Source organism: Chlamydomonas reinhardtii, chromosome 2, assembly GCF_000002595.2.
Source record: "Chlamydomonas reinhardtii strain CC-503 cw92 mt+ chromosome 2, whole genome shotgun sequence".
In the NCBI taxonomy this organism is placed as follows: domain Eukaryota; kingdom Viridiplantae; phylum Chlorophyta; class Chlorophyceae; order Chlamydomonadales; family Chlamydomonadaceae; genus Chlamydomonas; species Chlamydomonas reinhardtii.
The window spans coordinates 3,729,835-3,753,421 of NC_057005.1; the positions used below are offsets into that span (position 1 = coordinate 3,729,835).

The 23,587-nt window shown below is 67.0% G+C and overlaps 2 protein-coding genes across 2 annotated transcripts in view; both read left to right on the plus strand.

Moving 5' to 3' along the window:
- CHLRE_02g095250v5 (uncharacterized protein) overlaps positions 1-19,943 on the plus strand; it is a 35,272-nt gene extending 15,329 nt beyond the window's left edge. Inside the window, exons 20-37 of the mRNA XM_043059617.1 lie at positions 54-128; positions 265-2,949; positions 3,090-6,039; positions 6,155-10,833; positions 10,934-10,980; positions 11,070-11,370; positions 11,490-11,648; positions 11,790-13,205; positions 13,347-13,676; positions 13,783-14,038; positions 14,169-15,865; positions 16,006-16,494; positions 16,651-16,896; positions 17,017-17,310; positions 17,460-17,666; positions 17,799-18,068; positions 18,221-19,021; positions 19,181-19,943. Of these exons, the coding sequence (XP_042927251.1) occupies positions 54-128; positions 265-2,949; positions 3,090-6,039; positions 6,155-10,833; positions 10,934-10,980; positions 11,070-11,370; positions 11,490-11,648; positions 11,790-13,205; positions 13,347-13,676; positions 13,783-14,038; positions 14,169-15,865; positions 16,006-16,494; positions 16,651-16,896; positions 17,017-17,310; positions 17,460-17,666; positions 17,799-18,068; positions 18,221-19,021; positions 19,181-19,828 (17,550 nt within the window). The 3' untranslated portion in view covers positions 19,829-19,943. The remainder of the gene's footprint in view (positions 1-53; positions 129-264; positions 2,950-3,089; positions 6,040-6,154; positions 10,834-10,933; positions 10,981-11,069; positions 11,371-11,489; positions 11,649-11,789; positions 13,206-13,346; positions 13,677-13,782; positions 14,039-14,168; positions 15,866-16,005; positions 16,495-16,650; positions 16,897-17,016; positions 17,311-17,459; positions 17,667-17,798; positions 18,069-18,220; positions 19,022-19,180) is intronic.
- A 48-nt stretch (positions 19,944-19,991) lies between these two features.
- CHLRE_02g095294v5 (uncharacterized protein) lies at positions 19,992-22,513 on the plus strand. Its single transcript, XM_043059618.1, has 5 exons — positions 19,992-20,033; positions 20,102-20,391; positions 20,592-20,852; positions 21,032-21,544; positions 21,667-22,513. Exons 1-5 carry the CDS (start codon positions 20,030-20,032, stop codon positions 21,889-21,891), a joined length of 1,293 nt encoding a protein of 430 aa, XP_042927252.1. The 5' UTR covers positions 19,992-20,029; the 3' UTR covers positions 21,892-22,513.
- Positions 22,514-23,587: the final 1,074 nt, after the last annotated feature.

Consider the following 23,587-nt stretch of genomic DNA (forward strand, 5'->3'; position numbering starts at 1 on the left):
ACGTGTCAGCCCGCTGCATGTGCTGACTGTTTTTACGGCCCTGCCGCATGCAGGTGGTTGAAGAAGTGCTCGTGTATACCTACCCTGGCCAAGCACCTGAGCTGGAGGTCATGCTTATGAACCTGCAGGTTGGTATCTGTTCTTAGCCAGTAGAGCCGCATCGGGGCTGTGGTGGCTCCTGCAGTGTTTACCCTACAGCCTGTTTACCCCGTAAAACGTTTGCTGGTCTTTCAGCTGACCTGACGGTTCCTGGATTGGTTGCAGGCGCTCCCAGAAGCACCGGCGGCATCAGCTGTCAGCGCCATCATGCAGCGCTGGCTGCCGGCGGGGGCTTCGGAGGCGCCAGCTGCGTCTCGCCGGGACAGCTCTCAGCTGCAGCACTGGGTGGAGGAGCAGACCAGCAGCCTGCGGCTCCAGGGCGAATATTGCCAGCGCGAGCTCCAGGACTTCGTGGCGGCGGCATCGCTGTCAGATGCGGGCGAGCGCTGCCGCCTAGCGCGGCGCGCGGCGCGCGAGCTGCACCAACTGCAAGCTTGCTGTGCGCACTTGGCCGCGTCAGCCGTCGACGGCCTGGCGGCGGCGGGCTGCGCGGCCGCCAGCGGTGCCGTGCTCCGTTCGACGGACCTGGCAGCGAAGGCGCGCCTACTGCAGAGGGGCTGCACCGCCGCCGCCGAGGCCCTGGCGCTGCCGGCGGGTGTGGGCGAGCTGGCTGCGGCGTACGACACCATCGCCGGCCGGGTGGAAGAGCAGTACGTGGCCCTGGTCAAGTCGGTGGAAATGATGGAGCACCAGAGCCTCGTCTTTGCGGTCGCCAGCCTGTACAGCAAGCCCATCTCCACGGTCGCCGGCCTGCTGCCCAAGGTGCTGCGCTCGGTCCTGGCGCGGGTGGCGGAGCATGAACAGCGCGAGGCGCTGCACCGCATCGCCGCGAGCCTGCTGCTGCTGGCTGGTGTGTGGACCTGCGAGCTGATGGTGCCGCAGGGCCTGCGCGCGCCGCAGCAGGGCGCAGTTGGGCCGGACGTGACGCGCTCCAGCCTGTTCCAGCTCCAGGCCCTGTACAGCGCCAGAGACGTGCTGGAAGAGCGCAGCGAGGGCAAGGCGCGACTCTTGCTGCAGACCTTTTTGAGGGACCGGGCCGTGCTGTGCCACTCAGAGCTGGTCGACACGCTGTCAGGCCTGATGGCGCAGCGCCCGGGCGTACCGCTCTGCGAGCCCTTTCCTACCGCTGGGAGCCTCCTGGCTTCAACTGCTGTCGGCGCCGCCCTGCGTGAGGCGGGTGCCGACGCGCTGCTGGCCCACCGCCCGCTGGCGTTTGCCTGGTTGGCGGCGCTGCTGTGCCCTGCTGGGCCGCGCTGGCCGGCTGGCGCGGTGTTGTACCTGGAGAGCATCTTGGCCAGCCAGCCTGGCCACCTGCCACCCGCTGCTTCGCTGCTGGATGGCAGCACGCCCCTGGAGCTACGCATTCTGCACCAGCCGGCGGCGCGGCGCCAGTCGGAGCACGATGGTGTGAATCTGTTGCTAATCGCCGGAAGCGGTGACGGCATGGTCGTCTGCCAGCTCGTGACCGTTGGTCACGCTTCGCCGGCTGCGCAGCGCTACTTGGACGCGGCCGTACGACACCTAGCTGCGCAGAACGTGCACGTGCGTGCCCCGGACCCGCTCTGCCTGGACCTTGAAGCTCTTGCCGCTGGTGCTGCCGCCCGTGGGGGCCAACCCGTAGATGACCAGCAGGCCCAGGACCTGGCAGTCTGTGGCCTGGTGGCGCTGGTGATGCTGTCCACATGGTGGCCAGCAGCAGCAAATGGCCGCCAGCGCGGAAGCGCTGCAGGCAGTGGCACCAGCAGCCTCGGCATTACTGATGTCGCGGCCGCCGCTGCTCAGCAGCTGTGCGAGCAGGCGCGGGCGCTGTACTCCGGCCTGGTCAGCGGCCTGCGGCATCTGCCCTTCAACCCGCGCCTAAAGCTGCTGCAGCGTGTCTCCCAACATGCAGCTCTGGGAGAAAAGCCGCGAGCTCCGGAGCTGTGCGACGCGGTTTGCCAACAGCTTGCCCTGGCCCTAGATGCCTGGGCCAGTGGCGGGGCAGCGGGGCGCTGCTCAAGGCGGGCGCGCCTGGAGCAGCTCTGCAGTGCCTCACGCATCTTGTCCAGCCTGGACGCCGTCTGCGCACTGAGAGGCCTGATGCAGGAGCATGCCGATGGCGACGCCGCATTTGCTGCGGCGAGGGGCTTGGCGACGCGCATGCGGAAGATGCTGGTGGGCTTTACACATGCCGCCGAGGCGGCCGCCAGCCGCGCAGCTGATGCCCAGCTCGAGTACAAGCACGCAATCACCGTCACCCAGGCGGTCATGTCTGCATACCAGGCTGTGCTGCGCCGGGGCCTTGTCATTGATGCGGCGAACGGGAACATCCACAGCCGCCTGACAGCACAGCAGCTAGCCGAGTGCGAGCGGCAGCTGCGGGAGGCGGCGAGTGACTTGGGGCTGTCGCAGTCTAGCCAGGACAATACCTTGGGACTGGCTAGACTGCTTGCAGAGGAGGAGATGCAGGCGTTGCTGCTCAATGCCTCACGCGACGGTGCTGAAGCTGGCGCTAGCATGGGTGGAGCGCCGCGGGGCGGAGCGGGCGATGGAATGGATGACACCGATGGCGGCAGCGGTGTACAGCGTACTACGGATCCTCGCGCACTGCGGCGCCGGCACCTGGAGCAGCGTGTGTCAGACGGCGTGCAGAAGCTGCAAGGCCTGCTGCAGCGGGCGCGGCGGCTGTGCCCCGTCCCCAGCAACCTGCTGGCGGAGGGCCTCAAGCTGCTGTCGGCACTGCGGGCGGTGGACGCGGGCAAGTGCGACGCGCTGCACCTGGAGGAGCTGCTGTACGGTGTGCCACGCGTGCTGAGCTCGCTGGAGGCGTACGAGGCGAAGCTGCAGGCGGGAGACCCGTTGCTGGGCAAGGTATGTGGGGTGGCGAACGTGGCTGCCTGTGAGCTTGCGGCGTTCTGTGGATTGGGGGCACATGCAAGGTGGCATTGAAGAAATAACGTTGCAAATGCTCCGTTTCACCATCTGCTGCTGCTTTCACTCTACCTCTGCAGCTGAAGCCTGTGGCGCGCGCTCTGGAGGCAGATGAATGCGACCTGGACGCGGCGTCCTGGGCCGCGGCAGCAGAACCTGCCACAGCGGCCGAACTTACCGACCTGCGCACGGCAGCGGTGGCCCTACGCCGCATGCTTCCGGACAGCGAGACCAACGCTGCTGCGGCCACAGTTGGCCTTGAGCACTTTCTCGGCGTCTTGGACAGCAGCATGCGGTCCGCTTGCTGGGAGGAGCTGCTGCAGCTGCTGCGAGAGGCCGCTGCTGACTCCTCAGCTGGAGAGGCGCGCGCAGCTGAGGTGCGTGCCGCGCGGCAGGCCAAGCTGTCGGCGCTGGCCGTCGTGCTCAGTAACGAGCTCGGCGTGGAGTTGCAGGCCGTCAGCGCACCTGCACACGGAGGAGACCGCACCGCGGCAGATACCAGCGGAGCCAGCAGCTGCACAGAGCCACCGGCAGTGCCTGGGGTGTGCCTGGTGGACAAGGCGCTAGCTGAGTATGCGGCGTACAGACGCGAGCTGCTGGTGGAGGGGCCAGCGCAGCCGCCCGGCACTGCTGCGGGCCCGCTGGCGGCCAATGACTTCCCGGGTGTGGCGCAGCTGTACTCCGATGCCTGGGCGGAGGTGGCGCCTGACTCGGACTGGGGCCTGCTGCGCCTGTTCGGCAAGTGCCGGCGGCTGCAGGAGCATGCAGGCGGCATCAGCGGCCGCTTGGGCAGCTACTTCAAAGGTCTAGCGGTTCACATCCTGCCGCCCAGCCTGCAGCCGGCGGACCTGGCGTGCGCCTTCGCGCCTGGACACGTGCGGGGGCTCGTGAACCTAGACACCGGCGCGGCGGCAGATGAACCCGCATCCATGCCTTCACGGACGCAAGCCACCATCGAAGCACCTGCGCAGCTCCAGCCGTACCTGCTGCGTGGTACCCCGCTGGACGCGCTCCTGCACGACCTGCCCAGCCTCGCTATAAAAGCGGTTGCGGCTGGCGGCGCGCCGCTGCGGCAGGATGGACCTGCCGCGGGGCTCCGAGGGCAGGTCAAACTGTCAGCGCTGTGGTTGCAGCTGGCACTGGCGGTGGCCGAAGCTCTCGACACAGGCCGCCTTGCCGGCGATGTATGCTTGCGGCCGAGGCAGCTGCAGGGTGACGCCGAGGAGGTAACCCATCTTCAGAAGGACATTCAGCAGCTTGAGGCCCAGGCCGCGGATGCACGGCTTGAATCGGCACAACTGCGCGCAGAACTGGGCAGGGCGAGGGCAGCTATTGCGGATTCTCGCACAGATGAGGCGCGCTACCGCCAGCTCGGCCTCTCCATTTACGGTGGTTCGGCGTCAGGCTCGGCTGCGGCACAAAACCGCGTGCTGGTGCTGGAGGGCGACCTTGCGCGCTCTGAACAGAATGTAGTCATGAACCTAGAGCGTGCGGGTGAGCTGCGGCTGCGGCTGCAGCAACATGAGCAGCAAGTGAAGGAGCGGCATGTGGCGCGCCTCAACACGTGCTTCTCGGCTCTGAAGGACACTGTCCACCAGCTGTCGCGCAGTGTTCAGGCTGCATGCGGGCTCCCCGACGGCAATGGTGCGCCGTCATCGTCTGCTATCGCAGCACAGCTGCTGGCGCTCGACGTAGCACTGGCTGTAACTGGTAGCGACGGCGGCCGCCAGCCTCTGGCGGAGCTTCTGCCATCGCTCCACGCTGCCTCCGCGGCCGCCGCTCGGCAGCTTGCGGACCTGGGCGCGCTTGTCGAGGCCTCATTCCCGGCGGCCCACCCCGCCGGGCGGGCGTTGCTACACGCTGGCAAGCTGTTGGCTGCCGGCACGCTGCATCTGACAAGCAGCAGCGCCGCGCTGCTTAAGGTCAGCGAGCGGGAGGAGGACCTGCAGCCACTGGCCGAGGGCGGCCGCCAGCTGGCGCTGGAGCTTGAGGAGCTGGTGCAGCCGCTGCTGCAGCTGCAGCCGCCTCCAAGCTCTACCACAGTCGTGCGGGCTGTCAGTGGGCTGTGTGCGCAGCTGGATAGTGCTTGCAGTGGCGGTGTTGCCACGACGGTGGCTAGCCTCATGGCCGCCGCGGAGCAGGGCCTGGGTGCGGACTCAGCAGCCGCTTCCTCACTGCAAGCGGTGCGGTCTTTCCTGGCTCGCCTTACTGTGGCGGCCACCCGCAGCGCCTCCCTCGCCGACCCCAACGACCCAGACCTTGCGGCGCTGTGGTCGGATGTGAGGCAACGCCTAGCCGCTGCGTGCGGCGGCGACTCCGGTGCGGCGCTGGCGGCAGCCGACCGCCTCACGCTGCAGGCGCACCTGGAGCGCTGCGCGGACGAGCTGCCGTGCATGCTGGAGGCTCTGCGGTGCGCGCCACTGGCCGCCGCCTTTAGCTTCGTCGGCAACCCGGTGGCCCTGGCGGAGGCCGCGGAGGGCCACATGGAGCGGCTGGGCAGCGCCTTCCTGGAGCCCTCGTACCTGGTGCGTCACGTGCACAAGGCGCTCACCAGGCTGGTGGGCTCACGCCTGGAGGCAGCCGAGATCACGGCCGCCACAGCACCCGTGCGGGCGCAAACCACGCAATACCAGAGCGACGATGATGCGTTGGGCAGCCGCAGCACTACCGCGCAGCGCCTGCTTGCAGTGGTGCGGTTGCTAGAACCCGTGGCGCATGTCAATGTTGCAGACGGCGGAGACGCATACCTGGCGGCTGTGTCCGGCGTAGGCTGCGGAACCGTGCCCAGCAGCGGCCCGCCAGCGTTGGAGCAGCTTGACCTAAAGCTGAAGACCCTGATAGAGCAGCTGCTGACAACGGCGCCGATGGGCCAGCCATCCCAGGACGGCGGCGCCGCGCCGCAGCGAGGCCTGGCCTCAATGGCAGAGCGGATGAGCTTGCTGCGCACGTTGCTGCTGCAGAGCCTGTTCACGGCAGGCGTGGGCGTCGTGTCTGCCCGCTTCTTCACCAACTCGGATCGCTGCGTCTCAGGTGTGAAGGGAGTTTCCTGCTTCTGGGCTTACCGCACGTGACTAGGGACGGGCTTTTGAGATTCCTTGCTTGGCGCCAGACTGCTCACACATGCCTAATGCAATCCGTACTGCAGAGCACCTGCGGGACCTGGAGCGAGTGGATGCCCACACGGTGTGGGTCCCCGGTGACAGCGGCAGCATAGCGGATGGCGATGCAGCAACACCTGACGCGTCAGCAGGCGGAGCTGGCGAGACGGCCGGACCTGATGCAGTCCTCTCTTCACCACCTGCCAGCGACAGCTCTGCCAACCGCAGCCCCAGCCTCAACTGGGCCGCGTTGCAGCTGTGCGGCACGCACCACCTGCCAGCACTGGAGCGCATCCTGCAGCAGAAGCTTCAGGCGGCCACCAGCGGCAGCGCATCAGCAGTCGCGACCGTGGGTGCAGCGCTGCCGGCGGAGGTTAGCACGGCGCTGCTGCAGTGGGAGACGCACCAGTCGCTGCTCTACCATGGCCTGCAGGGCGCCGGCGAACTGCTGCGGGCGCTGTACACCTACTGCCCGGAGGCATTGCGCGTGTCGCACTTGGTGTCCGAGTACGCTCAGTACTGCGAGGCGGGGCTACAGCTGATGCGGTCGCCGCTGTCAGCGATCGGCCAGGCGCAAGGAGCGCCAAGCGGTGGCGCCGCGACGCTTAGCTCCGGGCAGCAGCTGCTGTCACAGCTCCTGGCCCTTGAGGAGTGGAGCTTCGGCCAAGTCGGGCGCCTGTTGTGGCAGCAGCTGCTAGAGGTTGACGCCACCGCCGGCGAGCTGGTGAAGCATCAGCTACTGGAGCTGGAGCAGCATAGCGCAGTGCTGCTCGATGAGTGGAAGGCCGCTGGCATGAAGCTTGTGGAGGAGCGGCACGATGACCGCATGGCTACCATCAGGAGGGCTAGGGAGAAGGCTGAGGCGCTGCAGCGCGCCTACAGAGAGCGCCGGCAACAGGCCGTTACAGACCTGGCGGACCTTCGGCGCAGAGTCCGGCTGGCAGACGAGCTGACGGCGGCAGGGCTGCAGCAGCTCCACATCGCAGCCGTGGGCCGCACCATGCCACGCTCCCTCGTGGTGAAGCTGTCGCAACAGCTCTCGGACAATGCAGCGGAGCTCCAGTGCCTCCATGCCGCCACACAGACAGTCTGGGCGGGCCTTGAGTCATCCCTTCGTGGCGGCGGTGACGGCGCAGCAGCTGCAGCCACGGCCCTGCTGGCCTGCGTGCCTGTCCACGAGCGCCGCTTCAAGCGGTACCCAAGGGTGGTCACCTTGACCAGCTCCATGCTGCCGGTGTTGTTGGGCGACAGCGCCGCGGATCTGGAGCGAGTGGTCAGTGTGGAGCTCAGTGTTCGGGGCGGTGTGCTGCTGGGCGAAACGGAGATTCAGGTCCCGCAAACATTCAGCAGGCCTGCCATGTGGCTACATGTTGATGCCGAGGTGCAAGACCCCGACGAGTTTGCTGTGGAGTGCACGCTGTTGTGCAAGCGCGCCAAGAACGCGGCGCCGGCCAAGGCGCCTAAGACGAGTCTGTTAGCGCGAGCATTAAAGGCAGTGGCGTCGTACGCCCAGGCAGCCATGGGTTTCAAGGAGGAGGAGAAGTATGTGCTAGTGCCACCGCAGCAGCCGTTGACGCTTCACGACATGCTGGATGGGGTTGGCCCCAGCAACGGCGGCAGTGAGCCAGGCTTGAGGCTGCGGTGCGCGGGCGACTCGTGGATGGCGCTGGACGTGCGGCCCAGCATGGAAGCACTCTGGGCGCCCGACCTGCAAGCTGACGCAGCCGCAGCGGCTGACGCGTTCCGGCCGTCTGCAGAAGCGCTCCGAGCGATAAGAAACGACGAGCCGCTGGGAGAGTTCATGGCATCAGAGCGCACGGACAGCAGCGGCGCATGGATGCCTGGCGAGTGGCGCCTTCCTCAGATCAGCGGCCTCAACAAGATGGTCATGGGCGCATACAAGCAAACACAGTCGATCTTGACTGCTCTGAGGCAGCCGCCGCCACCTTCCACTGAACTGACGAGCGCACATCTGGACGCTGACAAGGTCACGGACGAGGATGCGATGCGCAGCAACCGCCACTTCAACTTCCTGCAGCGGCACCAGGCGGCGCTGAGGAAGGAGGTTCAGACGCTGTGCGGCCTGCGCGTGACGTGCGCATTCTCTGTGGCACTCGCACCGCCCACGGCAGTGGCAGGCGCGGGTGTGGAGCCCAGTCTGCAAGACGTGTGGCGCAGCTGCGAGCACCTGAAACAGCAGCTGATGAAGGGTGACCACACGGAAGGCATCCGGCGCCTGACCGCCCTAGCGCAGGAGGCGGCTGCAATGCCGCCGCTGGAGCGTTACTCGCCCACCCACCCGCAGCCGCTCAGCCGCTGCGGGTCGCTCGCCATGGCAGGCGTCTTTGAAAGGGTACGCGCCGGCTTCGTGCACAACGCCGTTGCGGGAGCTTTGGCCACGCCACCGTTGGTGCACCGCCTAATGAGCCTGGCGGTGTGCGCGCTGGCGGCCACCGCGCGCTCAGAGCGGGAGCTGGGCGCGGCACAGGAGCAGCTACAGCTTGCGGAGAAGGTCCTGGAAAGCCTAGCAGCCGGCCTGACCCACAGCTCCAGCAGCATGCTGCAGGTCAGGCAGACGTCCTACATCGTGGCTGTCGCCAAGGAGATCCTGAAGCGCAAGCTGGCAGCGCTGGCGAGCTTACGCAGGAGCCGTGAGCTGCTGAGCCGCGAGCTGCGGCCCGCTGCCCAGCCTGCAGTTGTGCTGGCGGCGCTGCGCAAGGCGGTGCGCGGGGCGGAGGAGCTGACGCTGCAGCTGCTGGCAGAGCACAGCGGCGGTGGCGGGCTGTTCTGGGCGGGCGGCGGCGCCGAGGCGGCACTACTGGAGTTCGGGGACGTGCTTCTGCGGAGTGGCAAGTCACTGCCCGTCCGCATCATCAACAGCAGCGACCGGAACGTAGAGCTGCGAGTGCTGTTGCTTGGGGGCGCTGCCGGCGAGAGCAGCGCCGCGGTGGCTAGCGGCGAGTCCGGGGCGGCCTTCCGGGTCGTGCCAGACCGCGTGCACCTGTCCGCGCAACGGGCTGCCGTCCTCAACTTTGCCATCGACAGCAGCTGCGCGGCGGCGGCGGTGCCGGGTGTGCTGAGTGCCGCCTTCCAGCTGTTCAGTCCACTGGTGGGCGAGGCGCTGGTGCTGCGGTGCCGCGTGCGGCTGCAGGAGCTGGCGGTGGCGCTGGCACCCAGCGAGGCCCTGGACTTTGGCGTGGTGACCACCCGCACGCAGCGCAGTGCCAAGGTCGCTATGACCAACCAGACCGGTGTGCCGCTGCGGGTCAAGGCGGATGTGGTCGGAAGCCCAGCAGACCCGGAGGCAGCGGAGGCGGCCCGCGCCGCCAGCGGTCCCAGCGTGCGCATAAGCAGCAGCTGCGACGTGCTCCCGCCTTATGCGACGGAGACCCTGGAGGTGACGCTGGAGGCGGGCGCTGTAGACGTGCCATCGCTCTCCTGCTTCGCGCTGGCGCTGGCAGTCAACTCCAGCACGCGGCAGTATCGCCTGCCGCTCGCGGGCAGCGTGGTGCAGCCGCGCTACCAGCTGGAGTGGCTGGACGAACGGCTGGACGGCGCCGTGACTGCCACATCGTTGCGTGCCGGCAGCTGTGTAACGGGGCCCGCCATTCAGCCCGGGGAGCAGCACGGTCTGCGGCTGGCGCTGCGCAACACCGGTAGCGTGCCATTCAACTTCTGCCTCAGCTCAGGCGGCGCGCAGCTGCAGGTCAGGTTGGCAGCGTCTGGAGCTGCGCCCGCCAGCTCTCGTGGTGGCGGTCAAGCCAGCACGGCCCCATCCGGCAGCAGCTACAGCGCCCAGGTGCTGGCCGGGGGCTGCGCGCAGCTCGAGCTTGTATGCATGGGCCCCGCCGAGGCCGCCCGCCTCCGCGCCTCGCAGCAGCGCGTGGAGTGTGCGCTCACCGTGTCAGGCCTGGAGCCCGCAACCTTCGCGGTGGAGTGGCTCGTGGCGGTAGGGCAGCTCCGCCTGGCGCCCGGCGCCCTGGGCGCGCCGGTGAGCTTTGCCCTGCGCCCCGCGAACGAGGCGCAGCTGGATGCCTGCTACGAGGGCGGCGTGTTCATGGGCATTCCGGCCGTGCTGCGCGCCCAGAACACTGGTCAAGTGCCGGTCCGGCTGCTGGGCTTGGACAGCGGCGACCGCGTGGAGTGCGTCAGCCCCGCGCTGCCGCTGACGCTGCAGCCGGGTGCCGCTGAGCAGGAGATCAAGCTGCGGCTGCGGCGGTCGGTGGTGCTGGACATTATGCGGCGCATGGGCTCCGCCGATCCCGGCACCTCGTTTGGGCTGGATGTGCACACCAGCATTCACGGCAGTGGCAAGCTTGCGCTACGGTGCCAGGTGGCCATTGCGATGCCGCGCCTGCATCCACAGCCAGACCACCACAGCGTGTCGCTCCGCCCCGGCGACCGCAAGGCGCTGTCGGTAGTGGTGAGCAACCGCGGCACGGCGCCGGGCGTGTTCTTCATCTGGGCAAAAGAGCCCCCGCCGCAAGGCCAGCAGGCTCAGCAGTCGCAGGCCGGAGGGACGCCCGCGGCAGCTGCTCAGTCGGGCGGCGGCGGGCCGTTATCGCTGGTGCTGAAGCGCGGCAAACAGGTGGTGCTGGCGCCGGACAGTAGCATGGACGTGCTGCCGGAGAAGTTCGAGGTGCACCCCAATCGCGACGTTTCCTTCGAACTGACGGTGTCGATTGCAGAGGACGCTGTGCCCGGCACCATCGAGCTGTATGTGCAGGTGAGACAAGGTTGCTGGTCTGTGCGTTCACCGGTGCCTTTAACTAGCCCGCTATAGTGCTTACTGACTGTAACCTAAACCGAATTGGGGGCATGTGCAGGTCCAGAGCTGCGATGAAGTCCAGCTTGCCTCTCGGACGGCCGGCAGGTGAGCTGTGGAGCAATGACTGTTGTGCGCTGGGATACGGGGGCTCAAATGCAATCACCAAGCACCGGACTAATCGTCTGCACCTGCAGGCGCATTACCATCCCGGTGCGCGTGGAGGTCGCCGCTCCGGGCGCTGCGAAGGACGCCAAGAAGTCCAAGGCAGCGACACAGAAACAGTCTGCAGGCGCCACGGCCCAAGCCAGGGACACGACGGGCGCAGCGGCGCCGCCTGCGCTGCCCCTGTCGCTGCTGCCGCTGGAGGTGCTGGTTACAGCTGCAGAGAACAGCCCCGGCGACTGCGCTAGCCTAGTGGACATAGTGCTGCCTGCTGTGGCGGTGGTGGGCTGCGGTACACAGGCAGCGGATCCCTGCCTGTACGAGGCGCTCCAGGTGCGGCATTGCAATGGTAAAACGTAGTTGTTATGGGGCAAATTGTTGTGGGGGCAAAGTGTACATTATGTTTTGGTCCCTTTGGCAGCCTGATCTTCGTTCTAAACTCCGCTCTGCAGGAGGGCTTTCGCGGCTTCGGCAACGTGTGGGAGAACATCGCCAGAAAGGCGGTGGAGCTGTGCGGCTGGACGGTGGGGACGCCGCCGACCGATGCCGATCAGCAGCGCAAAGACGGCGCTGCAGTAGTCGAGCACGTCAAGTCCCTCCTGTCTAGCCAGGTGTGTCATGCGGTTCCGGCATGGCACATGTTGCCGAGCCCTGTTCGACTCCCGACCTGGGCCGGCATGGCAACGGCGCATACTCCCTGCTTAATAATCAGGCCTCTGTACCCTCACTGGCCATCGCCAATATGAATGCAGAAGCACGCTGGCGACATCGCTGGATCCCTACGCAGCCGCGGTGGTGACGGCACACTCAGCGGGCCGCAGCTTTCGCTGCTGGGCGCAGTGGAGCGCCTCTACGCAAGCACGCAGCTGCAGGACGGCTTGCAGGCGTCCGCAGCCCACCTGGCGGATCAGGCGCCGGCGCTGGGGCTCCAGTGCGGCGACGAGCTGGCCATGGCTGTCAGCGGCCTCGCCAGCCGCCAGCCGGCGCCGCACTTCAGCTGGCGTGCGGTGTCGGACACAGCCAAAGAGGCGCTGCAGCGCTGTGGCGTGGAGCTGGCCCCGCCAGAGGCAGTGCTGCTGGCGACGCTGCGGGCGGCCGACACGCTGGCGGTGGCCCTCATGGCCGCTGCCGGCCGCACATCGGCTGTTAGCGCTGTCCGTTATGGCGCTGCCGCGGCTGCCGTTCCCGAACCCTTGGTCGGGCATGACGGTCTGATGGCGGCTGCACGGGAGCTGGCGGCGGCGCTCCCGGCTGGGCCAGCTGTGGATGTCCTGGGCGTGCTGCTGGGGCTGACCGGAAGCAGCAGCACAAGCGGTAGCAACGGAAGTACGGACGGCAGCAGGGGCGCTTCGGACGGCGGCAGCAGCTCCCTGAGTGGCAGTAGCTCCAGCGGCGGCGGCAGCTCTGGTGGTGACAGCAGCAGTGAGGATGGCGGAGAGAGCCAAGAGCTTCCGGAGGAGGTCAGGAAGCTGCTCCCCAACGCTCTGTGCGAGAATGCAGAGCTGCTGGCCACCTCGCAGGACGCACAGGTCGTGCTTGCGTCTGCCCTTGAAGTGGTGCTGCGCTATGCCGCCTGCGCCTCCTCGCTGCCCGAGCCCGAAAGCACGCGCGATGATGCCAACGCGGCAGCTGCAGCCATAGCGGCCGCCGGCGCCGCGCTAACAGGGCTGCACGGCCTCGGCCGCCCGCGGAAGCAATTGGAAGCGCAAAAACTGCTGCTGAGCCTGGCTACAAGTCTCTGCGGCACTTCATCGAAGCCAGCAGCCGCCAAGCTCGTATCGTCTGCTGTGGCGCAGCTGGTGTGCCCCATCATGGGGTCGCACTTACAACAGCTCCTGGCCCCCAACGCCAAGCCTGCCGACATCGTCTTGGGCGCCGCAGCCGCAGTTGGAACGGCGGCACTGGACAGCGCAACAGCTTACATCTCCGGTGACGAGGCTCAGGAGCGACTGCACAAGACCTTCATCCACATGCAGAAGCGGCTAGAGACCTTTGTGAGGTCTGAGGATTTCAAGGACGCGGAGCTCTGGTCGCAAGAGAAACGGCGGGGTGCGGCAACCAATGTCCTGAAGGCCGCCTTCAGCTTCGCCACCAGCAATGATACGTTGAAGGCGATGCGAGTGTTTATGAAGGCGGCTCACACTGGTAACCGGCAGTGCGCCATCCAGGTATGAGTGGCTAGGACACCGACTGCAGCCTATGCGGCGGAGAGGTTGCTAGGAATCAGTGTGCATGTGCCGCCCTTGTTGCTCTTGTTTCATGTTTCCGTGTCCCCATCCTGCCTCTCTGCTGTGACACCCGCATTTCAGGCGGCCACCGCGGCTGTGTGCGGCGCGGCTGCGAAGACGCTGAAGGAGGAGGCGGTGAAGGGCCTGGGCGTCCTGCTGATGGACCTTGCGGCTCTGGCTGAGGCCGGTGCATCCTTCCGGGCTGAGGACCTGCTGGCAAAATGCGCCGAGCTTGCGGCTTGCCTGCCAGCCACCTCACAAGCAGCTGGCGGCTTCAGCCGGCAGCTGGCTGGCCGCGTGCGCGAATCGTGGTTGGCCTACGTGCGGCAGCCCAGCGGCAAGACGGCGCTGGTTGCGGCCCGAGCCGCCGCAGAGCTGGCCGGCAACGAACCTGGCGCCCTGGCTATGCAGGTGAGGCGCAGGCGGTCGGTGTGGGGGGGTGCACATCCCGCATGGCCTGGCGGTCTGTGTCAACAAGGTGCCGCCATCTGATTGCGGTTTGACCTCCGCCGCACAGGCCGTGGCGGAGCTCCGCGAGTTGCGCGTCACCCCGCCGGGCCTGACCGACGTGCTGAGGCACACGGCGCCGGAGCACCTCACAAAGCCGCTGCTGGACGCCCTCGGGGAGCTGCGCAGCCTGCGGCTCGGGCCCTCATCGGCAGCGAGTGGCGGCAGGGCGGAAAGCGCAAGCAGCAGCGGCGGTAGCACGGGATGCGGTAGCCTTGTCAACCTGTCGCCGCTGTCCGCCTTCATTGCTGCCACAATCGCGGCTGGTAGGTGTCGCTCTTGTACATACCAGTGCATCCCATCACATGCATGCTGCTGCTATCACCTAAATTGTAAGCTGAAGAGTCCGTGGCACATTGTTGATCCCCGCCGCATTTCATTGCCATGGCACTGCAGGTGCGAGCCAGGTCACGCCGGCTCATGCCGCCGCCGTGGGCAGCATCTGCAGCATGCTGGCCGGAGCGCAGGCGGCGGCGCGGCTGCAGGCGCAGGCCGGGCAGCAAGCCACCTGCGACCTCATCACAAGCTGCCGGGACACAGTGGCTCGCACTGCCGCTGCAGTCGAGGCCGGTGCAGGCTCGGCGGCTGCTACAGCCACAGCTACCTCCGCAGCTACAGCCACGCGGACCACAGCTCCGCATGCGAGTACCACCAGCATCACCACCAGTCAGCTGCTGCAGCACCTGGCGGTCAGCCTGGCCATGGCCGACCACAGCCGTGCGCCCGAGCACCTGCGGCGGCTCGCGCTGGTGTCGGTGCTGGTGACCTGCTTCAAGGCGGCGGCCGAGAGCAGCCGTATGGGCGCAGACTCAGCAGCGGCCCCTGCGACTGCCGCGGCAGAGGCGGGGCACACGCAAGCGGCTGCTGGGAACGAACAGCCTGAGAAGCAGCAGCATGCTGAGGAGGAGCTGCAGGAGGAAACGACTTATGCTGGGGCAGGAGGGTCTCCCGGTGATACCCGCACCGAGCCGCATGCCCGTGGCGGAGCTGAATACGGCGACCAGGAGGATGCTGCGACTGGCGACAACAATGGTGGCGACGGTGCAGAGGATGGAGGCGGCATTGCCAGCAGCGCAGCTAACGGCGATGCGAGTGGCGAGGCGGACGCCGCCGGCCGAGATGCACGTGGCAGTGCGAGTGGCTCGGCATTCACTGCTGGCAGCGAGGACGGAGGGGCCGGGGGTATGGCCGCAGTTGACGCGGGCAGTGGTGGTGCACCTGGTGCGGGCGTATTGGGCGCGAGTGCAGGCAGCGGCGTGGAGGCCAGTGCGGAAGGCACGACAGGCACCGGTGGCGGATCATCGCGCCGCGTGGTGGATGCTAACAATGCAGCCGGCGCCGCCGGAAAGGCCACAGCCACTGGAGCTGAGGCAGGAACCAGCTGCCTGCTGGCGGCAGCTCCTCCTGCGAATGCAAGTGCAGAGTCAGGGCCCAGCACCCCGCAGCCTCAGTGCACCAGCACGGCCACGGAAGCGGAAGTGCCTACCGATTTCATCGGCACCCCCTCGGATGCGGACCCAGCGGCGCAGCCGACCGATCTCGCCTCTACATCTGTGCACCTGACCAGCAGCGCCGCCGCCAGTAGCGCCGCTGACAGTGAGGCAGAGCTTACGGACGATGACGCGGGCGCCGGCGGCAGCACCTCGCTCAGTGGCGATAGCGGCCCCACGGCGACAGCAGTCAGCCCATCGCGACTGCACAAGCGCGGCAAGGCGGGCGCGGCTGCCGCTGCCACGCAGCTGCCGGGCGCCGAGCGCCTGCGGGCTGACCTGCAGGCCACCCTGCAGGGCTCCGGCCCGCTGTTGGTCCGGCTGCGGCAGCAGCTGCAGGCGCATCTGGAGGCCGGCGCCTTCGCGGGCGCGGCCGCAGCAGGGGCAGGTGCAGCGGCAGGGGTGGGTGCGGCTGACGTCAGTGGTGAGGGCCAGGAGGCCGACGATGCAGCAGACCGGCACGTGAGCCTGGTGGCGGTCGTATCCGAGCTGCGCGCCACATGCAACCGCCTCGGCGGCGCCTACCACGGCGCGGTGCGGCTGGCGCAGGGCGGCGCGGCGCATCTGGTGGGCCAAGACGCGGCACAGGAGCTGGTGCAGCAGGTGGGCATGTTTCTGGGTTGCCTGTCTGTCTGAACAGAACGGCTCTGTACGGACATGCTGTTTTCTCTCTTGTCCTGGGCTCCTGCTTTCCGGACCTCCTCACTACTGTATGCACGATTTTCCTTGCCTCCCGTCCACAGATGTGCGCCGCGGTGGCGTCGGTGCAGGCTCTGCGGCTGCTGGCCGGCCCCGCCATGCGCGCTGCGGTGGAGCGGGCGCTGGCGGAGGAGGACGGCGCGCTGCGGCGGGCGCTGGGGCAGCTGCTGCCGCACCTGGAGCCGGGCGTGCAGCGCGAGCTCCGGGCCACACTGGGCATCAAGGCCGCCCGTGATGCGGACGGGCCTGACGACTTCGACGCAGCCTTTGAGGAGGCCGGCAGCAATGGAGCGGGTGCCGGCGGCGCCGGGCGCCACGTCGTGTCTGACTACTTCTCGGGCCGGGGCGATTTGGAGCTGATGGCGGCGCTGCGGGATCGGGACGAGGGCGGCAGCGGAGTAGGAGGCAGCGCTGCTGACGTGGAGGCGGGTGCAGGCGGCGACCCCACGGCGGCGATGCTCGCCGAGCTGATGGAGCGTGAGGCGGCGGCGGCCGAGGGGCGGTCCGGCCCGGTGGCCAATGAAGAGCTGGAGGTGAGCATGAGTCATGGGACCGATTGCCTGCTTGTGCGTGTCGCAGGCATGCGCGTGCCGGGAATGCGTTTGGGGCATTGCGAGGGTTGTGCTGTGTGCAGTGCAAACCAACCTGGAAGCTCCTGTTCAGGTCTCGCCCCTCCTCCCCGTTCACAGTTGCTAGACCGTGAGATCATCTTTGAGGAGTTCCTGGGCGATGATGAGGACGGCGCGGCGAAGTCGGCTGCCCGCGGCGGTGGCACCGGCAACACGCCCAACCGCGACGGCCGCCGCGGCCTAGGCTCCACCGCGGACGTCATCCGAGCCGCCCTGCGCGGTCAGCGAGGGCGCCAGGGCCGGCAAGCAGGCGGCGGCCACATGGCGGGCGGCAGCCTATTTGACGCCGCCACCGCCTCCTTCGAGGTGCGCGCAGCCCCAGCCTTGCAAGCAGCACGCCCGCCGTTCTCAGTGCTACGGTAGTGCAGTCCTTCACTTCGTCTCGTTGTTCGTGACCCCGCCACGTGGCGTGCCGTGTGTTTGCAGGTGTCTGCTGGCCCCAGCCCCGAGGACTTGCAGCTGCAGAGCATCGCCGCCAGCGTGCGCCTGGACCCGCGCGTGCGGGAGCAGCACCTGCGCAACTGCAATATCGCCGAGCTGTACGCCAAGACCGGCACCGGTCACCGCCAGGAGCTGCGGCCCGAGGATCTGGCGGCGGCGGGCCGCGCGCCCGACCTGTCGGCCGTGGACGCGGCGGCGGCGGCGGGCGGGCAGCGGCTGACGTACCAGCGGCTGGTGGAGGCGCCCAGCCTGGTGCGCGCGGTGGACATGGTGGTGCAGGTGAGTTACCGCAGCAGGGTGATGGCGGGGGACGGCTTAACAAGGATGCGGCTGGGCATTGATGGCGTAGCGTGCTTGCCCTGGCCTGCCTCACTGCTGACACCTCGCACGTGGGACGTCCCCATCCCCGCCCATTGCCACGTATACAGGCGCTTCGCCAGCATCAGCAGCACCTCTACTCGCGCGTGCTGCCCGGCTGCGAGCCACCCCGCTTCGAGTTCTGCCTGCTGCTGGACAACAGCGGCAGCATGGTGACCAAGTCGCACGGCACCAAGCTCGCCACGGCGCTGGTGATGGAGGTGCTGCGCCGGCTAGAGGCGAGGTTCGCGGTTGTCAGCTTCGGGCGCAAGCAACGGGTGAGTGGAGCTCGTCCTTAGAAGCGACGGTGCCGCACATGCCAAGGCCTGGTGTTGCCATCTGACCAGTCCACGCTTCTGCCACCATCCAGCCTACCTCCTTACCTGGCTCTACCTGCCCTCACCCCGCAGGTGCTCAAGTCTTTGGACTGGGCGTTTGACGCGGCGGTGGGGCAGTTCGTGCTGGAGTCGTTCACGTACGACGAGGGCACCTACCCCGCCACCGCCTGCGACTTCGTGGCGCAGACGGTGTTCAGGGAGGCCGTGCCGCCCGAGCGCCGCGCCGCGCACCGCCGCACCATCCTCATGGTGCTGGACGGCCTGACCAAGGAGGAGGTGCCCGAGGACTACAAGTCCGCGCTGCAGCCGGGAGGAATCGACCTGCTGGTCCTCAACATCAAGGTCAGCGGGGCGGGGGCCGAGGAGATGCAGTTGTTGCGTGGCCGTGGCTGCTGGCCATGCCCGGGTTGCAGCAAGGATTCAGGCACGCTCCGAAGTGTTGCCGCCTCGTTGCCTCATCTCACAACATCCCAATCAACTTCCAACCTCCACAGGACAAGAGCCAGGAGGCGCTCATGCCGCGCATCACCAGCCTGCTGCGCGACATCGCCGCCGAGCACGAGGTGGTGGAGGCGGAGCACGCGGATGCGCAGCTGCCGGCGCGCGTGGCGCAGCTGCTGTCGCGACACTTTGCACGCATGGTGCGGGACATGTCCTCGGGCGTTCCCGCGCTCCCGGCCACAACTGCGCTCTCAGCAGCCCCAGCAGGCGGGGAAAGTGGCGCCGGCAGTCGTGCGACTCAGCCATCATTACTCCTCTCCACGGCCCTGGCGGACGGTGGCTCCGGCAACCCTCCCAGCAGCGGCGGACCTCCGCGCTTCACCCCCATCCGCGAGTTCGTGGGCACCATCACGCGGCAGAGCCTGGCCGCAGCCAACCTGGACCTGCCAAAGCAGCTCTTCACCGTCAGCCCGCCCGCGGCGCCCATCCCCTTCCTGCATGAGCTGGAGGCTGCCATGTCGGCTGGTGCAGCTGGCGGCAGCTACGGTGGCGAGCAGGAGGAGCAGCGGCAGCAGGCGCTGGCGGAGGCGGTGCAGCGGCTGGCGAGCCAGGACCTGCCGGAGCAGCTGGCGGCGGTACGGCAGCGGCTGCCGGACGTGGCGGCGGCGGCAGCGGCGGAGTGGGAAGAGGCGGCGCGGCGGCTGGAGCCGCAGGTGGCGCGCATGGGCGAGGTGCTGATGGGCACCGTCATGCCGCCCAACAAGGCCAACCGCCGCCGCGCCGCCCTGCGCGGCGCCAGCCTGCACATCGGCGGCCTCATCAAGGCGGTCGCCACCGACTGGAACTACAAGAAGGTGGGAGCCAGGTTGGATTGGACCGGCTGGGCACTGCATACCCACAGTGCAATCACTGACGTATGAATCCCTTGCCATGTCACTGATGATCATAGCTACCCGCTGTCTCCACTTCACTGCCCGATGCCTGCATGCCCTTTCCGTCCCCTCCACGCGCAGATCTTTTCTGAGCGCTGCCTGGGCAGCAAGCGCGAGTACGCGGTGGCCATCGCGGTGGACGTGTCGCTGTCCATGCACGGCCCGCTGGCGGCGTGCGCCATGGACGCGCTGGTCACGCTGGTGGCGGCGCTGACGCAGCAGCTGGGGCGCGAGGACTTTGTGCTCCTGGCGTTCGGCAAGGACGTGCGCCTGATCAAGCCCGCGGCCGAGCCCTGGGACGGCGCCGCCGCCTTCGCGCTGCTGTCGCAGATGCGCTTTGACGTGGAGGCGGCGACGCAGGACGCAGCCGCCGTGGACGCGGCGGCGGCGCTGCTGCGCGCGCAGGCTCCACGCGGCGCGCCCAAGCGGCTGTTCGTGTTGACTGACGGGTACGGCAGCACGGGCACGCAGCTGGCGGCGGCGCTGGCGCGTGCGGAAGAGGCTGGCGTGGAGGTGGTGGGGCTGGCAGTGGGGCTGGAGCGCAGCCACGTGCCGCGCTGCTACTCGCGCTGGGTGCACGCCGCGCTGCCCAGCGAGCTGCCGGACGCGCTGGAAGCTCTGTACACCAGTGACGAGGCCGCGGCGGGGGCGGGGGCGAGTGGCGAGCATGGCGAGGAGGGAGACGGCAGTGCGGCAGCGGACGCCGCGGCGGCGGAGTGGGCGGACTAAAGCGCTCTGCTGGCGGGTGGCGAGGACAACGTGGACGCCATCTTGCGCAGCCAGCAGCGCGTCTTCGGCTCCATCCTCGACAAGCTTGGTGAGTGGTATTGTAGGGCGCCCCGATGATGGTCAGGTTCCACATTCTTGGGCTGTTGACGCCACGCTTCCGCAACCTATTTGCTACCCGCGCCTGGTCCGGTTTTTGGTGAAATGTGTTCGTCTCTTTCCGGACCTGCCTCACCTGCTGCCAACCGCCGATGCCCTCTCGCGCTCCTCCCTCAGGTGGCGACAAGGAGCTGAAGCTGCAGCACAACAGCCCGGACGCCATGTCGTTGGACATTGCCTTTGTGGTGGACGCCACCGGCTCCATGTCGGCCTGGCTGGAGGCGGTCAAGGCCAACATCCGCTCCATCGCCGCCGACGTGGCGCCGCGCATCGCGCGCCAGTACCCGGAGCTCAAGCTGGCGCTGCGGCTGGCGCTGCTGGCGTACCGTGACGTGGGCGAGGCGGCGGCGGGGCAGCAGTTCCAGCAGCTGGACTTCACGGAAGACGCCGCGGCGCTGCAGGCGCAGGTGCGGGGCGGGGTCCGGGAGTTGTGCGTCGTGTGTTGTGACGCGTTCTGATGGTGTCGCTGCGGTGTGTGCGACCGTTGCGGCGTGCTGGTTGTGCTCATCGCCGCACAGCTGTCCCGGGCGCTGCATGGCCCCGCATTGAATGACACCTATGACGCCGCCGCTTGCGTCTCCTTCTTCTTAACTTGACTGTCACGCAGTTGGCGGGCGTTCGCGCGTTCGGCGGCGGTGACGGGCCCGAGGACGTGCTGGGGGCTCTGGACCGCGCCGCCACGCAGCTGAGCTGGGCGTCAAAGGCGCGATTCATCGTGCTCATCGCGGACGCACCCGCGCACGGCCGCGAGTGCAACGACGACCCCGGCGACGCCTACCCCAACGGCGTGCCGGGCGGGCCCAGCCTGGCGCAGGTGATGGACAAGCTCAAGGACGAGCGGCGCCCCATCGACCTCATGCTGTGTAAGGTGAGCCGAGACTCACGTGGCGGTGTTGTTGTTGGGTGCAGTCTGATGGGGAAGCTTGCAGACGGGGCTTACAGGTCAATGTGGTAGCAGGGGCTGGCTTCTAGCTTGATTTGGCTTATGTTGCTTGCACAGACGCTTTGCGTTTCGCACATGCGTACGTCGCCCTACACCTCCCACAGGTTCGTAATCACGCGCTGACCAAGATGGAGGCGTCGATGCGCAAGCACTACGACAGCCGCCGCGCTAACCGGTCGCTGCGCTCGGTGCAGCTGTTTGACGACAGCAAGATGCCGGCCACGCGCTTCCACTTGGTGTTCTGCCTGGACGAGAGCGGCAGCATGCAAGGCAGCAAGTGGGCGGACGTGCTTAGCGCCTACAACCAGATGCTGGGCCGCCGCCGCGCGGACCAGGGCCTGGGCGACCTGGTCACCGTGGTCACCTTCGATCATTCTGCACGGACACAGTGCGCCCTCACACCCATCGACAACGCCCCGTCCAGCTTCTCATTCAGCGGCCGTGGCACAAACTTCGCGCCCGCGCTGCACGCCGCCGAGTCTGCCATGCAGCGCCAGCCGGCCGACTGCGTGCCGCTGCTGCTGTTCCTCAGTGACGGGGCGAACGCCGACCCCGGACCCACAGACGCTGCCATGGCACGCATTGTGGCCGCCTATGGTGGCCGCACCAACCTGCAGGTGCGTGGTCTCCGCCAAACGCCGCACCTTACTGTTCACAGTCTGTTAATGACTCCGTCATAACCCTTCTCATTTGCTTCATGTGTGCGATCACCATGCCTTTGCGCTGTGTACTGCCGCAGGTGCACACCATCGGCTTCCAGGCGGGCGGCGGCGAGGCCATGCTGCGGCGCATGGCGGCGGCGGCGCCCGGCGGCCGCTTCCACTCGTGCCAGAGCGGTGTGGACCTGGCCAGTGCCTTCACCAGCATCGCGGCGGGCTGCTCGGCGGTGGACGGGCTGGTGCAGCGCTTCGCAGAGATCCTGTCGGAGCAGATCTCAATCAAGATCATGCACGACTACCTGTGAGCGGCTGTTAAGTGGTAGAGGGCGTGAGGTAGCGAATGAGCAGGGAGGGGAGGAAGTGGCAGCAAAGCGGAGGCGGGGTGGGTAGGGTGGAGGCATGGTCCTTTTGGAACCAGGCCGTGGGGGCACTAGTAGTTGACGCAGGACGAATATTGGCGTGGGCCAGTATAAGTGGTCATGAGGGTGCGTGGTGAGGACACAATACTGTGCATGTTTCATGCAGGGTGGCATTACTGCAATGGTTGTGTAGTGTCCGCATTGGCGGCGCTCAGAGTGGTGTGCTTCAGGAAGCAGTGCTGTCGAAGGCAAGCTCAGCGAAGGTCGCTTATTAGATGCACACATTGTCCCTTGGTTTGCTCGGTACAGTGCGGGCAGGATGTCGCAGGATTTGCAGAGTCATGTTTGCGCTTTTGGGGTTTCAGTTGTGTGCTAAATTGCCATTCTCGACCCTGATGTGTGGAAGGGCACGGTATGACTTTCCCGAGTAACTCCATATATACGCTCAGTGCTCCACAGGCCCCTGGTGCTCCACCCCGAACTTGAGTCGCGGCATTCCTGCATTCCACTCCGCGGTGCTTCCTTACCCTCCGCTTGTGTTTCGTCTCACACTCGCATTCGACTCGATCGCCCGCCACTCCGGCCCTCCGCTGCATGCAGTTCGGGCTTCCTCTTCTGCCTTGCCGCGCCCTACTGTTTCTGCCTCTGCTTGACTTGCGTGACTTGCGTTAAGTCCCGTAGGGTGCAGCTGGTTCCCAACCTCCTGTGTGTGTGTGTGTGTGTGTGTGTGTGTGTGTGTGTGTGTGTTTGGCTGGTGCTATCGCCTGGCCGGGCCTAGCCGGGCGCCCAGAGCGCTAGCAATGCGCGTCAGATTGCATTGGTTACAAGAAGGACCTGCTGACGCAGTTCACGAGCCAGTGACGTGGAAAACGATCACCCTGCTCTGGACCCCAGGGGCGTGCCGCCTGCAACGCCGTCAGCCTACTCTAGCTCTAGTAGGCTTGCTCCCATAGGACGCGCCACTCCTCCCGCCATACTGAACAGGTTACTAGTTGTCATCACTCCACCTCCTCTTCCATTATGACACTTCGTGGTCTGTTCAGCTTCATATTTCCATCTGCTCTTCGCTCAATCCAAGGGGGGCGTGGCGAGACTCGGTCCAACCCCCTCGGTGTGGTATCGTGTCATTCTGCGGGTTATGAATGTCTCCGCCACCTGCTTCACTGCTGGAGGAATACGCGAGTTGCGGGTTTGCTGGGACAATGGACTGCCGTCGCAGTCCCCGAGTTGTGAGATACCCCGGTGGTTCTCACTGGGCATGCCCCCGATTGGTACAGTAACTCCGCCGTTCTGCCAGCCGCGCGCTCATGCCTTGACATCGCAACTTGACTGTTGAATGCTGGGGTCTGGGAATACTCTGCACACTATAAGACTACGGTGGGGACTACGCCACCCATCGCACCCATACGCACAGCAGGTACACAGTCCTGCAGCGAACGTCTCAAGGCCACATCCAGTCCCAAGGTCCAAGGTCCAATGCGCGCTCAACGCGTTTGGAGCATCGACTTGGAGTGGACCTGGCGCCTGCGTGTCGTGTTTGGTGAACACGTGTGAACATGTGAACATCTGAACACGTCTGAACAGCGAGCCGACCCTGCACCACCCTGCACCACCTGGCCGCACGGCCACCAGGCGCGGTTTT